Here is a 15,873-nt window from a genome sequence, read left to right on the forward strand (position 1 = left end):
AGAATAAGACTGCTGAATACTGAATGACACAATGCCAGCCCAAACTAAGCATTCTCTTCTGCAAAACTGTGAACTCAAGATCCAGGTCAGGTCGGGTTGGGGAGCGTTAACCCGTACAGCGCATTGCCGCACCCACTACATGATGAAACAGCTCAGGATTCCAGTTGGCAAACCCCCAGGCAGACATGTAGTTCAGTCCCACCTTCCGGAAATGACATCTATCTACCACAGCCAGATGTTACCCAAGGATTCTCCGAAAAGACACAGTACCAAAGGAATCCAGTCTTCGTCTCAGGTCACTGGATAGCATCCATGTCACTCAACCATATAGCAAAACAGGAAGTACCAGGTCTCTAAATACCTGGACCTTCGTCCTTTTGCAAAGATATTGAGAGTGCCACACACTGCTTTCCTGCAACCTCATGACTCCCTGTGCTTTACCAATCCATCTATTGACTTCATAGGAAGTCACCAGAGTCATGAATGTCACTGCTGAGGTAAATAAACCTCTTGACAAGTTCGACATTCTCCCTGCAGACATATATACTGCTGATGGCTGTGCCCAAGAGGTCATTAAAGGCCTGGATCTTGTTTTTTATCAATGACACTAACAAGCCCAGACACTCAGACTCCTCGCTCAATGTCTGAAAAGCCCTGATCAGAGCCTCCAATGACTCCTGTGAAAATCACAGCATTGTTGGCAAAGTCAAGATCAGTGAATCTTTTTTTTTTTACCAATAAATGCCCCATAGCCGCTGGACCCCAAGACAAACCCCAGAATCAACTAGGAAAAACGCGGAGGTTCTGCCTCAACTCTGCTCAGCACTCACAGCACTCACAGTACCAGTGTTCAGGGCAGTCATGACATCCAGTAACTTCAGGTGATCCCGCAAAGTCTCAGAATGTCCCACAGGGCAGCTTGATCAACTGAGCCGAATGCTTTCTGAAAAACACTAAAGGCTGCAAAGAAACTGCCAATATTCGAATTTGAGCTTGATCAGAAACCTCAGTGCAAGGATGCAGTCGACTGTAAGCTTCTTAGGCGTAAAACCAGACTACTCCAGTCGCTGGTAGGTCAGCAAGTGATCGTGGATCCTATTGAGGATGACCCTAGCAAGGACCTTACCCGGCAACGAGAGTAGTGTTATGACCCTGTAGTTGCAGCAATCCAGAAGATCACCCTTCCTTTCCAGATAGGGACGACAAGTCCCATTTTCCAGTCAGTTGGGATGATGTCCATCTCCCAAATGGAAGCTAAGATTGCTTGCAATGCAAGGAGGACAGCCTTACCACCAGCCTGGAGAAGTTCATCCCAGATACCACAGATCCCTGCAGCCTTCCCTATCCTCAGCTGGCTCACCACCTACAGTATGCAATCTCAGTGAGATTGTGTGGGTCACAGCTAATTGGAGGATCGGTCCCATAACAGTCAAATTTCCCAAATTATTAAGATTATTTACATTTAACCATGTATGGCACAAGAACAAAAAACATAGTAAGGCAACCTAATAACACAATGTTGTCCATGGCCAAGAGTGTTATTTTTATGAGCAACAACACCATCAACAAGAAAACAGTTTGGTTACTTGGTGACTATAAGTCCCATGCATTTCAATGATCACTGATGCTCAGATGGGTCTATAAATGTTACAAAATAGAAGGTACTCCATTTTTACATATGGTGTACAACTTTTTCACATCTTCTCCACAGTCAACTTATGTGCCGTTAGAGATCATTAACTGCTGTCAGATTAAACATTTAGGCATTTCATACATGGACAAATATGAATGAAAACTTTACTAATAAAAGGATACTGTATTACTTATAAAACCCACATTATTTCAATGGATGTCTGTAATTTATATTCTTTATATTATATTGCACATTCTATCAAACAGATAATACGGAGGGAGTATGATGGAATTATACTGCGGTTTCGTTAGCCGCAGTGGGTTTATGTATAGAATTTCTCCTGTGTATGTAAATCCTTCTGAATACAAACAATATATTGGAAAATACCACTGGGAATGCCAAAGAAATACTTTACAGCTCCACTTAAAATATAAAAATCAATATTATTTAAATACAAATTTAGCTAAAAGCATGTTTAAGCATTTCATTTGTCAGTATCATATAACCTTGATACCTCTTATACTGGCAACATTATTGGGAAGATTTCTACATTCTAAGATTCGTGTTAGCTTAAGCAAGTTCAAAGAAGACATCCTGTGTCAGTCAGGCTTTAGTATTTGCTCCCTAAGAAAAAAAGTACGGCCCAGCAGAAGATCCAGGTGACTATTTATAGCACCACGCTGCGGTAATATCGAGAAGGCCAAGTACAGTGCTCCATGCTCAGTCCCCAACATCACTGTCTTGATCTCCAATGAGCCAAAGAAAGTGAAAGCAAAGAGCCAGCATTGCTGTGCCTAGAAGATCTCCGAGAGCAGTCAGATATGGAATGGAAAAGCTGTCTGGATCTTTACTGTTCTTCCACATGCAATGAACCATCCAGTCTGCAATACACAGGAGGGCAAAAACCTACAAAGAAATATATGGACAATTATTTTCAAATAAAACCTGGATTACTGTGGCAGCACTACAAATTTCATTTGATTTTTAGATTTTTATAAAATGGTACCAAAGGAAAAAAAAGAAGACTTTTGAACGAAACCAAACTTAAATCAAAGTAGACATTGATGAAAGAATCTGAGAACTCTCAACAGCATGAAACCTGACATTGCCTGCTGAATCAAGGGCTTCAAAAACTGCTGAACAACATGAAGCCTGACTTAATAACTCTTAAATAAGACATGCAGAATCAAGAACTGCATTTTCACACTCAATGGCTAACAAAATAGGTTGTTTATTAAAATGCACTGACATAATTATATTATAATTAATGTATAAATATGAAACAAACTGACTGCTTATATGAATTTTAACTGGCAAACATTTAACTGTAATACTATATTTTCATTTTTAAATATCAAAAAGTGTTTTGTTTGAGGTTTCTATCAACTGTTAACAAAGGTCTAAGGAACATTGATAAATATAACAATAGTAGCTTTAAGTACCTAATGTCTCAATTATATATTGTTTCACTGTTTTATACTGATTAGAAGCACTAAGCACAATAAGCATATATTCCTTCACTGTCATTTTGCCTTATTACTGTATATGAGATAATAAAAGATGTACCTGACATCTATTTTATCTTTTTCTGTAGTTCATCTAGATTAACATATCCTGTTTTCTATCATGCTCTCAAATGACTTGCGTTTTACTCTTCTTGAATTATTGTTGAGTAAGTGTCATTTACTTTTTTGTTACATTTAATTTACTTTTGTAGAACATCTACCAATCAATGCTTCTCCAAACCCCCTGCCCAGAAATCCTTAACCTAACATTATTAACTGGGAAAAAAGCCCAAGACTGAGTCTTGACACCCCCCCACTCCTAGATAATGGACTTCCTGACCAACAGATAGCAGCCCGTGAGGCAAGGGACTGTGTGTCAGAAGTGGCGGTATGTAATCCCGGAGCACTCAGAGAACGGTTCTGTCTCCCTGCCTGTTTGCCCTCTACACAACAGACTCCTGCACAAAACCAGCATTTGTCATCTAGAGAAATTTTCAGGTGAATCCTCCATCATTGGCTGCATTAATAAGGGAGAATAGTCACAGAGTACAGGAAGGATGTGGAGGACTTTGTCTTGTGGTGCAAGGTCAAAAACCTGTAACTCAACAACAGCAAGACAAAAGAGCTCATGGGGGAGAACTTCAGGCATGCCAAGAAGTATCTGAGACAAGTTACCATTCTAACCCTTGGGGGTTTAAATAAAAATCAAACTGGACTGGACTGATAACACTATGGCACTGTTTATATATATATATATATATATATATATATATATATATATATATATATATATATATATATATATATATATATATATATATAAAAAAAAAAGGGCCAGAGCAGATTGTACTTGCTAAGGAGACTCAGGCCTCTTAATGTGTGCAGCAACTTGCTGGAAATGTCCTATCAGCCCATAGTAGCCAGTGTGTTGTTCTAAACTGCAGTCTCCTGGGGAAGCATCCTGAGCATAAAAGTCACACAATGCCTGAACAAACATATCAAGGAATCCTGCGTAATCACAGGGTGAACCCTGGCCACACTAGAAACTGTTGTGAAAAAAGAGGATAGTACCAAAATTATTTGTCATCATGAAGAATCCCCTCCATTCCCTCCAGGAGGTACTTTTTTGGTGCACTTTTAGCCAGACTCATTCCACCACAGTGGGCTAAGAAGTTACTATGGGAGACTTTTCTGCCAACTGCTATCAGGCAATTCAATGCTTCCTCCCAAAGTACTCATTAAAGTTCACTTAGAAATACCTGCAAAATCTCTATATATAATTCACTAAGGCAAGACACCCATGGAAAGCACGCCGGAAGGGGCGTGGATTCACTAGGCCGCCGACAAGTAAGACACCTAGGGTGCACGCAGGATGGAGCCACGCCAATGGTGAATTGCCATATGCAGCGTATAAAACAGTTTGTGAGGGGTATCCCATGGGATCCTTAAAACAGTCCTTTAAAACTGAGGTTAAAACACAATGAAGTAAGCAGTCTTTAAAAACCGAGTTTTCGGTTACGACGCACGACCACGTGCACCATAGCAAACTGTTTTACACGTTACATACAGCAATTCGCATCCGCGACAAACATGCGTCTTCTTAGATGCTCCTGCAGGAACACGGAAAGTCTAGGTGAGTCACAGGTGCATCTGGACTGTGCAAAGACGACAACGACTCAAGTGACGAGTTGGAGGTGGGCACATGAGCGATGGCGGTCCGCCAGTTTTCAGTCACGGACGATTGTGTGTTGGTTCGTTCCATGCATTGTTACAATGTTGCTTTTCTTGCTGATTTATTACATTACCGATTTTTCAAATGTTAATTTTCTAACTGTGCTTAAAAATCATTAAAAAAACCGGCCAGATTATGCGGCGTATGGTACGCTGTGGGTTGGCTAGTAGACATGTATTTATTTAATGACTAATTGTGATTGATTGGATATATCATCTGTCTTCTGAGTCTGTAGTCTCGTTTTTTGCGTTTCTGTTGCTGTATCCATCTGAATTTCCCAATGGGATTAATAAAGTTTATCTAATCCCTATTATTTACCAGGTATTATTAACCTGCTGCAATTTTATTTCAAGTAAGGTGATTTAATAAATTAAAGACCTATAAAGGTCTTAAGAATTACGTTCTCACCAGAAGAATCATGGTATAAATTCATTTGCTGTCATGCTAGTAAGAGTTTCAATGGTTACAGCATGACAGATGCCTGCAGTAACATACCTACAAAAAATTTTAAAGCACAAACTCTATGCGCTCAAGGAGTATTTGTTAACACACCATTTTTTAGATACTGAACTTACAGAAAGTCAAGTACCATTTAATATTTTATAGTAGGAGATGGTGTATGTAGTAGAAGGGACAGACTCCAATAGATTTGATGTAAACCTAAACAACTGTTCTTCTAAAAGTCTGAAAGAAAAAGAAACCCATAACTTTTTCTTTTTTACATTGGTAAATTAAATTGTCTTTCACAAGAATACATGTCATCTAGCAATCAGTTCTTGGGTGTCAAAAACCACAAGATAGTGCACCTCACCTCCAAGTGATGAAAACAAGTGCTGGAGAAAGAATTTAAGGGTGCTGACGTAAGGAGTAGCTAATGGAAAGTGCAGTTATTGTGACAAAATATGAAAAAGGTAACAGCTGCTGCTTTTTTAGTTGACCTGGTATATTTCAGTATTTAACCTTTCCTTCATTTAGATATCAATATATGCTTTAATTTAGCTATTTTATACCCTGCTTATCTTGTATATAATAAACACCAATACTGTAACAGCACAGATGCATAATAATGCCTTCTTTAAGTATGATTATTAAAAACCAGAAGTCATTTTTCAGTTATTTGTTATTATACAAAATGTAGGAACATTGCACTGGTTGTTTATTCTATGTATAACTGATAATTTAACAAAAACCAAAAAAACATTAAGCAATTTACTTATTTCTAGGTGATACATGGTTTTTCAGTAAATTTCCAAATCCTGCTCTGTTTGCCTGTCACACACATTCCACTTTTTTCTATTTAAAAAATCAGTAATTTATTCGCGTACCCGGTCTGACTCAATAGACAACTTTGTAGTTTCCAGGTTGTAATGGATACCAAAATGTATTTAAAGGTACAAAATGTGCCTTTTTTGTAGGAATGAGTGTGGAATCTGACTTGGGTCTTTCTTGAGACTGAACAAACACTCCTGTGTACAGGAAAGCATTTCTCAAAAAGGATACTGATGTGACAAACAGTGGTTCCTAAAATATTAAAATATAGAAAAATATATACTTAAATATATACATAAACTGTGTCCAAAAGATTTTTGTTTTGGTCCTATAAATTATAAATGTATATAACATGTACTTTGGTTAGAGGTAGGAAAAATGTTATTTAAATAATGCTGACACTGTCAAAATAAAGTAAAATTTATTGAGTTACTTTTCAAAAACATATATACATGATAACATTTATACTGAAGAATTCAGGACAATTTACCTGTAGGAGTGCAGCAGTCAGGTATACAGCCTTAAAAATAGGAGTATGGGTTGTGTGACCACTTTTCATCAAGTGAATTGTATACAGAAAGATTAAATGACCAGGTACCACCAAGAGAAGCAACACTTGGGCTGATCTGTGATTTGCACCTGAACAGAGAAGATTGTTACATGTATTTGGTTAATTGTTCAATTAAAAAAGGCACACACTCATTTGCACCAAACACACAAAAATAACACAAACACTCGATGTAAAAGATATTTATAACACTGCTGAATGCTAAACACCCTACTCACACATTAATGCAGAATAAACTGCTCCTGGTGGGAAGTCCAGGGTATACCCAGGGTAGCAGAGACTCAGAGAAAAGAAATCATTTCTCAAACATATTTCAAGCTTCCTCTACCTTTAGTGGTATATGCCTGGTACAAACCCAGCACTGGCCATCCTCTCCACATGTTCAATCCATGTGAACTGGCTCATCTTGATTTATTGAAGAGGTGTTGTACTTCAAGGCAATCTTGCATTATTGAGCTCCTCACTCTAGAAAGCTCTTCAGACCTACTGAGAAAAGTTCACACTGGGGATATGTAACTAGGATTTCTTTCTTTCAGTTATTTCCAAAAGCCCATGGGTGTTGTGGGAGTTGTAGACTGACTGGTAGTCTGAATGCTCTATCTAGAGACAACCCTTACTTTACCACAATCACCTGGCATGATGCTCTAAAACCAACTATCTATATATTTATTAATTAAATAACAACCCAAGAATATTAACTCCTACAGACAGGGAAGCTGGTCTACCCTGTACTTTCACAGATTGAGGTGCGTAATGTACAACAGAAACTCTCTACTCAGATTTAAATTACTCAGACTGTTTCCCCAAATCACTCTCACTCGTATTATGAAACATAATTTAGACTTTGTTATTGGAAACTGCTCTGTGGAGATTGGAATGTTACTTGATAATGAAGCTACATTTTTTTTGTTAATATCATACTAGCTGCTGTTTACATTCAAGGATATGCTACTGAATTAGCATAACACCTCACTTCTAGTTTTCAATTACCTGAACCACAGAAGGTTCTGCATGGGTAATAGCAGCCTTTAGCTTCTTCTGGAACTTCCCCAGGAATGCAATGAAAATGGAGATGGGTGGAAATCCGGCTAGACTGAATAGCCACTAAATTGCCACCTATCCCTAAATTTGAAAGAAATATAAAATTAACATTTTAAACAAGGTTCACTACTAAATAATGAGAAAACAGTAATGTACAGACTGGAAAAAAAAATCACAAAGTGATTATTCTTAGAAACAAAAGTATATGGCATAATTTCCAATGTGTTTAGCATCATACAGTAGATATTTCTTCACCAACAAATTCTTTAAGAATAGCTAACCAAACTAAACAATGAAAAAATTACAAAAGGCATAAATACTGAATAAAGCAAGAAGATTAACAGACTGATAAGGTTTAGAGATCACTGGATATCACAAAATGATTGTTACCTTATACAGTACATACGGTTTTAGGATTATAAGCAAATTTGAATAAGTCGTGCTGCCACCTTACAAAGCTTAAGCCCTATGTGCAAGTTCTTTCCGCGTTTGTGTAGGTTTCCTTCTCAAATCCAAAGTTACCCTCTCAGCTTGCCTTGCGATGGAGTACATACCATCCCTGAGTGAAGTCTGATTTGTACCCTCTGTTGTTGAACATGTTTTAATAAAACGGTTAGATATACCTCAATGAGTACTACAAAGGTAAACTGAGTAAATGCTCTAAGTGTCTAATTTATTAAACATGTGTATGTCCCAAATTAGCCATATACTGAATACACAAACTCTACACATACATAACATCAGAGATGGGGAATTGCTAAAGGAAGTGAAATAAGCCATTAAGGTGATATGATGATGGCAATGAAATTCAGTTCTGCAGTATATGGCAATTTATCAGTTCTTTGTTTACTTGTCAGACGTTGAAATTGTATATCTATGACCAAAAATGTGTTACTCTGTTACAATAAGTAAGAAAAATCTTAAGTCGATCCACCAACTTATTTTTTTTTTCTGGAGAGATTTCAGATATTTTAACAGTCTTTACAGAATGTTTTAGACCACTTAGTTGCACACCACATTAACCGAATATTGTTGACATTTGAAGCCTTTTATGATAAGCTTTTATGTTTATACTATGGCTGTCATCTGAACCCATAATTTATATAAAATCTAAACTAAAATGTTAATTTCAATCAATTACAATGAAGGGTGTAAAATCCTATATGCTACATACGGTGCATGTATGTTACAATATGAAACACGTTTTACTAGAAGTTCATTAATGCAGTATTTTCATAGTATCTGTTAATCTTTTACACATTTGTCAGATTGTGTCACTTACACTAACCAAACAAAACTTGATTTCTGTTGGGTTTCTTCTGCAGAAAGACTCACTGTGTACAACAACTGTGCCCAAGCAGCTTTGCTTCTCAACTGTTTGCCATATACCCCCAAAGAAAAGGCTGTTCTTCCCCATTGGATAGATAGTTGTAATGGTTCACTATTGATAACAGACCAGAAACTGTTCATTCAAAAAGTACAAATAGTTGTGCAAGTGGAAATGTTATGCAAATATGAGAAGGTAACCTGAAATATCCCACGTAACACAATGCAAAATTGTTAGTTATTTGTAGTATATGCCATGCTTAAACTAGGCTGCCTTTTGTGTACATAATAAGTCATGTCTTGCAAGAATGGCAATAAATAACATATCCACAGAGAACATCCAGATGTAAAGAACCACCAGGAATGGTGATAACATATTCCACAATAATTTATCATGGGGTTGCTCGTTAGGGCAGAATTTTTTTTTCAACCAGTGAGTTAAAAGCACAGGAGTAGTGCTATGGTATGATAGAGAGTACAAGATTGAGTACTCTTACTATTAACAAAGTGATTGTATAAATAACACTAGAATTATGCTACACAAAAACAACCTAAACACAGCTCTTATTTAGACACTGCAGATGCCGAGTTGTTTTTAGCAACTGCCACACATAGATACTTCCTACACCTGTCTACTTCCACCTAATTCTCAAGTGGGATTATCTGTCTAGATCAAAAAGATAACACAAATAACACCATCATAAATATGCCTGTTAAGAGTCTAGTGTTAATTAATAGTTAACACACAGTAACTGTAGTTATGGAATTTTGCAAATGCATTGGCTAGACAGATTTATCACTGCATTATATACATTTTCTAAAATATCAATGCTACATTTCAAGGGCTCTCAAAAACGTAAACATGAGTGTCACAAAAGACCAATAACTTAAAGACACAGAACCTGAAATCAAAAAAGGGCATACTGTACTAATGTGTGGTGGCAAAAACATTAAAACACAATGTTGTTCCTTGTAGTCTTTATCTATTTTATTTGACATTTCCTATTTTTGTTCATATCACTGTACTAGTATAAAATATGACCAATAGTACTGATATTTCCACATAGGAAAGTACAGCACCATCCTACCAAACTCCACTGCAAATGTACAGTTTTTTTTTTCAAAAATGAAATACTTCCCAACTGCAGGCTATTATTGATTCTGCTATTTTGGAGCTTGAAATATTACTCAGTCCTAAATTTACTTGCAACTGGTGACGTGATTCATTAATACAAGCAGACAAACATTTTGTTAAATTCATTTTTACACAAACTGACATTTTTATAGAGACTAGTGAATCTCCACATATCTGCAGGAATACTCTAGGAAAAACATTTTGATTATAATTTGAAATATTTTGAACAAAAATTGAAAACTAGAAGAGCATCAGAACAAACTACTGCAATCCATAGAATTGATAAAAAATATACAATATATCTAATGCAGCACACCACACAAACAGGTTGTTGCTACAAAACAAAATCAGTTTTAATTGACAATAACTAACATTTAAGCCATTAACATTACAATTATAAGTAACAAGTATTTAGTTCAACAAATATATAAAGGAGATAACATATTCCAAGAAATACTAAAACATTTTTACAGATGGGAATGTGATAAGGCTCGTCAAAGACTTTTTTCTAAAAAAAAATTAAAATGCACAGTTCATTGTACTAGATAAACTATTGAGATTTTCATTAAGAAATCAGCAGGACAGCAGCAGTCTACCTGAAAATCAAGTAGAATTTTGAAGTTATCTCAGTTAGTGTTAGTTATGGTTAAGCCGGCTAAAGAAGAAGACATAGCAAACACTCTCAGCCAGGTTTCAATGACTGTTTTTCCAAATAATAAAAGCCTGCTAAAGTGTAAATCCTACAGAGCAATCATTGTACTTATCAATAATATTAAGATCCAATTGGACTTGTGCAAGGTAGAATATGGGACTGTTCATCTCGGGATGATTCTTGGTGAGCACTTTATTAGTGATGCTTCCCTGTGACATTTAGGCCTTGACAAACTTTCATTGAATGTCCACCTTAAAATTGTAGTTTATGGCAAGGCATTGATTACATTAATTTTGCCCCAATTTGACATAAGAGTATTTGCCTTCATTTAGAAGAAATTTCATTATTCATATTAATAACTCAAGAACCAATTTTTGCAGCAATATTCTCCTGCTATTGAGTGGCGTTCACGAAAACTTATCAACTGGACTAAACTGTTTTGAAATGGGTTTCTCCTGTGCAAAGTACATGTTCTGAAAGAGAAACCTTCTCTAAACAATAAAGACTTTTGAGGCATACTGTATATCCAGTAAATACACACTGTATACAGTATATAAAGTTGAATTTCTGTCTGTCTGCTTGTTCAAGCAACACAAGAAAACATCCACAACTATATCTACAAAACTTTGCAGTTGTTTCTGGTACGGTCCATTGTAGAATATACAGTACGCTAATAAAATGTTAGGTTTTCTATGTATAAATATATAGCAAAAATGTTAAAATATCTAGCACTAGAATTACCAGAGCCTACGAAAAAACTTGTAAATCCGTCCCACCTTAAATCGCTTCTTAAAATCGTTCACAGCTCTCCACTAGTGTCTTTTATCATCTAAATGTGCTGATAAAAATCAGGCTGCAAGCAGCCGGATATTTATTTGGCACGGACATGTCTGCATGCACTTTTTGTGGCATTACACATGTATTTTTTGAGCATGTCCGTGCCAAATAAATAACATTCGACGTTTTGAAGAAATCATTTTATGACACAATTTACCTTTATTTATTTACTTAATTCCTTAGCCTAAAGTCACAAATAGTGTGCAGAGGGCATGCTCAAAAATGTGTGTATTGCCACAAAAGTGCCTGCTGACACTTTAGTATGCAATCAATGGTATGTGCATTCTTGCTCCGATGTAGAAGGGAGCCGAGTTTACCTCTGTTATAGCACTTCCATGTGAAAACAGCAGTGTCAGATGCAGGGGTGGGGTGTGTTTGGGCTTGTGAACGTGGCTGAGATAATAAAACTGACTTAAAAAAAAAAACAAAAAAAAAACCAAAGCTAACCTTTTCAAGTATCATAAATTACACTGGCTGTTACAGACTAAAATCAAATGCATGTTTTTATTCTAAAATAGTAAAACTAAGAGCAGTTTTCCTCTCAAAATGGAGTGGTGCAGGATCGAACTTGCGACCTTTTGATTCCCAGTCAGCAGCTCATTCTATTGCGCCACAGAGGCAGTCATAATAAATGAGTGTCAATGTTGCATGTTAAGGCGGCTTTTTGTTTCTGCAGTTATACTTTTGAATAGATTTGTAGCTTTTTTGAAAGTATTTCTTTGATATTTGGACTTCAGGCTTCATACATTATATAGTTTATGCCTACATTTTGTCATCTACTAGTAGAATATAAAAAACGTTTCTGTTTTAACAATGTGTTTACACAGATTATTGTAGAAATGGAACAGACATGAAATGCGTGTGTTCCAAACAACAATCTATTATTTCCACTCTAAAACTCCACTTCACTCCAAGAAAATCAATCAAGGCATGAGCCGGGAGAAGTTTGTGCACGTTCTAAGTTCTTCAAAACGTCGAATGTTATTTATTTGGCACGGACATGCTCAAAAAATACATGTGTAATGCCACAAAAAGTGCATGCAGACATGTCCGTGCCAAATAAATAACCGGCTGCTTGCAGCCTGATTTTTATCAGCACATTTAGATGAGAAAAGATGCTGGCGGAGAGCTGTGAACGATTTTAAGAAGCGATTTAAAGTGGGACGGATTTACGAGTTTTTTTCGTAGACTCTGGTAATTCTAGTGTTAAGCATGTTGAAAAAGAACAAGATTTTTGTTTGATGTTCAACATACTCTAACAGTTGATTATATCAAAAATTAGTTCTCTTTTGTGAAAGCTCATTTTATGTCAAACAAATGACACTTTTGTGATGAGATTTGCGATTGAGCTGGAGTAACAAATGTTTTTAGGAAATGGCAGGAGTAAGAGGGGGCAGACAATTTGAGGTAACTGGCCAGGGGGTGGAGTTCAGGAAAGAAGAGAAAGAGGAGGAGGGCCTGTATGCCGCTCAACCCTCAGTTGTACATCATGACTGTTGTGCATTCAACACCTTCTACAACATTTCAATTGTTCTTTGCTGCAAAATGACGTCTAGCTATCTAAATCGGACACTTCACAGCACTTTTTTGCAAGGACTTTACTAACTCAGAAGTGCTAGATGCTAAGTAATACTAAAATAACGTGATAATTTATTTTGCAAATGTAACGCACATTTTACCACTCTTCTGGGCAAAGCTTGGTAGAAAAGGCAACTCCTAGTATAAATTTATTACTGTATTTAAAAATAATTGGTCTAAACTATGGTCTAAACACATACAAGAATGACTAAAAAGGAAGAAAATAAATGAAAAACATCTGACTTGGCTGTCATAGTCTCAGTGAGGCATTATGCAGGCTTATTGCTGTTGGTATAAAGGAGCCCCAGTGTTTCTTTACATACATCTGCCTAAGGATTTGTTCCTGAAAGTACTCAGTGTTATTATGTTAGAAAGAGGACATTGTTCACAATGGCACTAAGTATTTGTTGATTTTTTTTAAAATGCTCTCCTCTGCTACTACCTTCAGGGGGTCCAGAGTATGTCACATAACTGGTAGCTTTTTAAAATGTTCTTTAGCAAAGTCCAATCTAGACTTTCTATTCTTGAGGCCTATGAGTGGCTTGCACCTTGCAGTGCACCCTCTGTATTCTGTGATCACCTACCACTGTTGTCTTCCGTGGACGTCCAGGTCTTTTTGTGTTCACCGGTGCTTGCTTTCTCAGGATGTACCAAACTGTAGAATTTGCAACTTGTATTATTGTAGAAATATCTCAGATGGGTTCTTTCTTTATTCGCAGCTTAAGGATGCCTTGTTTCACATGCATGGAGAGCTCCTTTGACCGCATGTTGTCTATTCACAGCAAAATCTTCCACATGCAAGCACCACACCTCAAATCAACTCCAGGTCTTTTATCTGCTTAATCGATAATGACATAACGACGGACTTGCCCACACCAGCCCATGATATAGCCTTTTGTTAATTGTTCAATTACTTTTGAGCCCCTGAAATGAAGGGATTGTGTTAAAAAATGCTATAGTTGCCTCACATTTTTATGCAATCTTTTTGTTCAACCCACTGAATTAAAGCTGAAAGTCTGCACTTCAACTGCATCTGAGTTGTTTCATTTAAAATTGATTGGGGTAATGTACAGAACCAAAATTAGAAAAAAGTTGTCTCTGTCCAAATATTTATGTAACTTGTCTACTTGGGCAAACAACTTGAAGAAACTCCTATGGCCAGAATTTCATTGTCTGAATTACAAACTACAATGTTAACCGTAATATTTTCCCTTTTACACTATTCCTCATTAACACAGATGACCAGTTTCCCTCCTGTCTTTTTTCCACATCTTACTGGTCTATGTCTGCTTGAATAGGATGGAATCTGTCCAGCATGGTGTGTCACTTAGCTTTTACTAGTAAGAAAGAGAGGATCTAAAAGAACACTGTTTTAGAAAGAGCCTTGCTTTACTTACTTAACCCTTTGTGATCAGGTATTAGAAGGAGCTTACACGGAACACCTAGAAATATCAGGTCTTGTTTAAAAAGCGGACGCCTAATCTTAAAATTGTCCTTTCTGTTGTTTGTCTTAGACTGGCCTGCCCCTACTATAAACCCTGAACTTAAGGTTCATGGGGTAAGGCCAGGTACCCCAGGTCCCTAATCTTACAATTTAGATGAGGTGCCTAATCTTAAAATAGTGTAAGGGTGGCATCCACTTTTTGAACAAGACCCAAAATATCATAGTGTATGCTGGGAAAAAGGGACAAAACATCAAACAAGCAAGAGGCTCACCAAAAAAAAAATCATAAGTACAGAGCCAACCATTCTAATCTTACCAAGAAATTTGAGTTTATGACATAGTTTATGGGTAGAATGGGTGGAAAAATGTCTATTGAAATGTGACATACCTTGACACAAATGCTGCTCTACCACTATACACATGAATGTTCATGACCAACAACACATGGTTAAAAGAAAAAAAGATGTCACAACCATCTTCATAATTTAACCAACAGCAGCAAACAATAATCCACACAATAAAATGAAAAATAGAAAAAAGTGAAAGATGCTTGTGCTCAAATTGTTAAGTGAATGTGGCAGCACACAAACTTCAGTTTATCAATGTGATTTTTTAAACTTTGTTTTGAAAGAGTTGAAGAAGCTTAACCAATTATCAAAGAGAGACATTTGGAATAGCTTTAATCAGGAAACTACATAACAAACAAAACAAAGTACTCCTGGGGCCATAAAGCAAAACGTCTTTATTAACAATCGGGTGAAGATGTGGAAAGGGACTCAAATTTAATCAAGTGAATTATTCAACCAGCAAAAAACAAACAAAAAAAAACCTTCTTTAGCTGAACATTAATTACTATCTCCCTCTAGAGATTTCTTGGGCAGACACGTCACTCTGTAGCTTTCTTCCCGGTACTGCTAATATACAAAGAAAGTATCCTGTTACAGACACATTTGCAAGTTTATGTCTTTTTTTAGTGAAACCTAGTTTGCTTGTTACTAACCAGATAATTTGTTACAACCAGATTTGGCAAATCCTTCTACTTACCATTAATTACTGGCGCGTAAACAACAATTCCAGCCAAGTTTGGATCAGACACTGTTTTATCCAGAATGAGTCCTCCAATACTGTAAAGAAAAATATATCAACATAATTA

The 15,873-nt window shown here is 36.6% G+C and overlaps 1 protein-coding gene across 1 annotated transcript in view; it reads right to left on the reverse strand.

The window, feature by feature from the left end:
* Positions 1 to 1,268: 1,268 nt before the first annotated feature.
* LOC120534596 (solute carrier family 41 member 2-like) overlaps positions 1,269 to 15,873 on the reverse strand; it is an 18,854-nt gene continuing 4,249 nt past the window's right edge. The window contains exons 2-5 of the mRNA XM_039762185.1: positions 15,765 to 15,845; positions 7,698 to 7,829; positions 6,630 to 6,778; positions 1,269 to 2,539 (exon numbers count right to left, since the gene is read on the reverse strand). Coding sequence (XP_039618119.1) covers positions 2,354 to 2,539; positions 6,630 to 6,778; positions 7,698 to 7,829; positions 15,765 to 15,845 — 548 coding nt within the window. The 3' untranslated portion in view covers positions 1,269 to 2,353. The remainder of the gene's footprint in view (positions 2,540 to 6,629; positions 6,779 to 7,697; positions 7,830 to 15,764; positions 15,846 to 15,873) is intronic.

The sequence above is a fragment of the Polypterus senegalus genome, chromosome 8 (assembly GCF_016835505.1).
Source record: "Polypterus senegalus isolate Bchr_013 chromosome 8, ASM1683550v1, whole genome shotgun sequence".
Lineage (NCBI taxonomy): Eukaryota > Metazoa > Chordata > Cladistia > Polypteriformes > Polypteridae > Polypterus > Polypterus senegalus.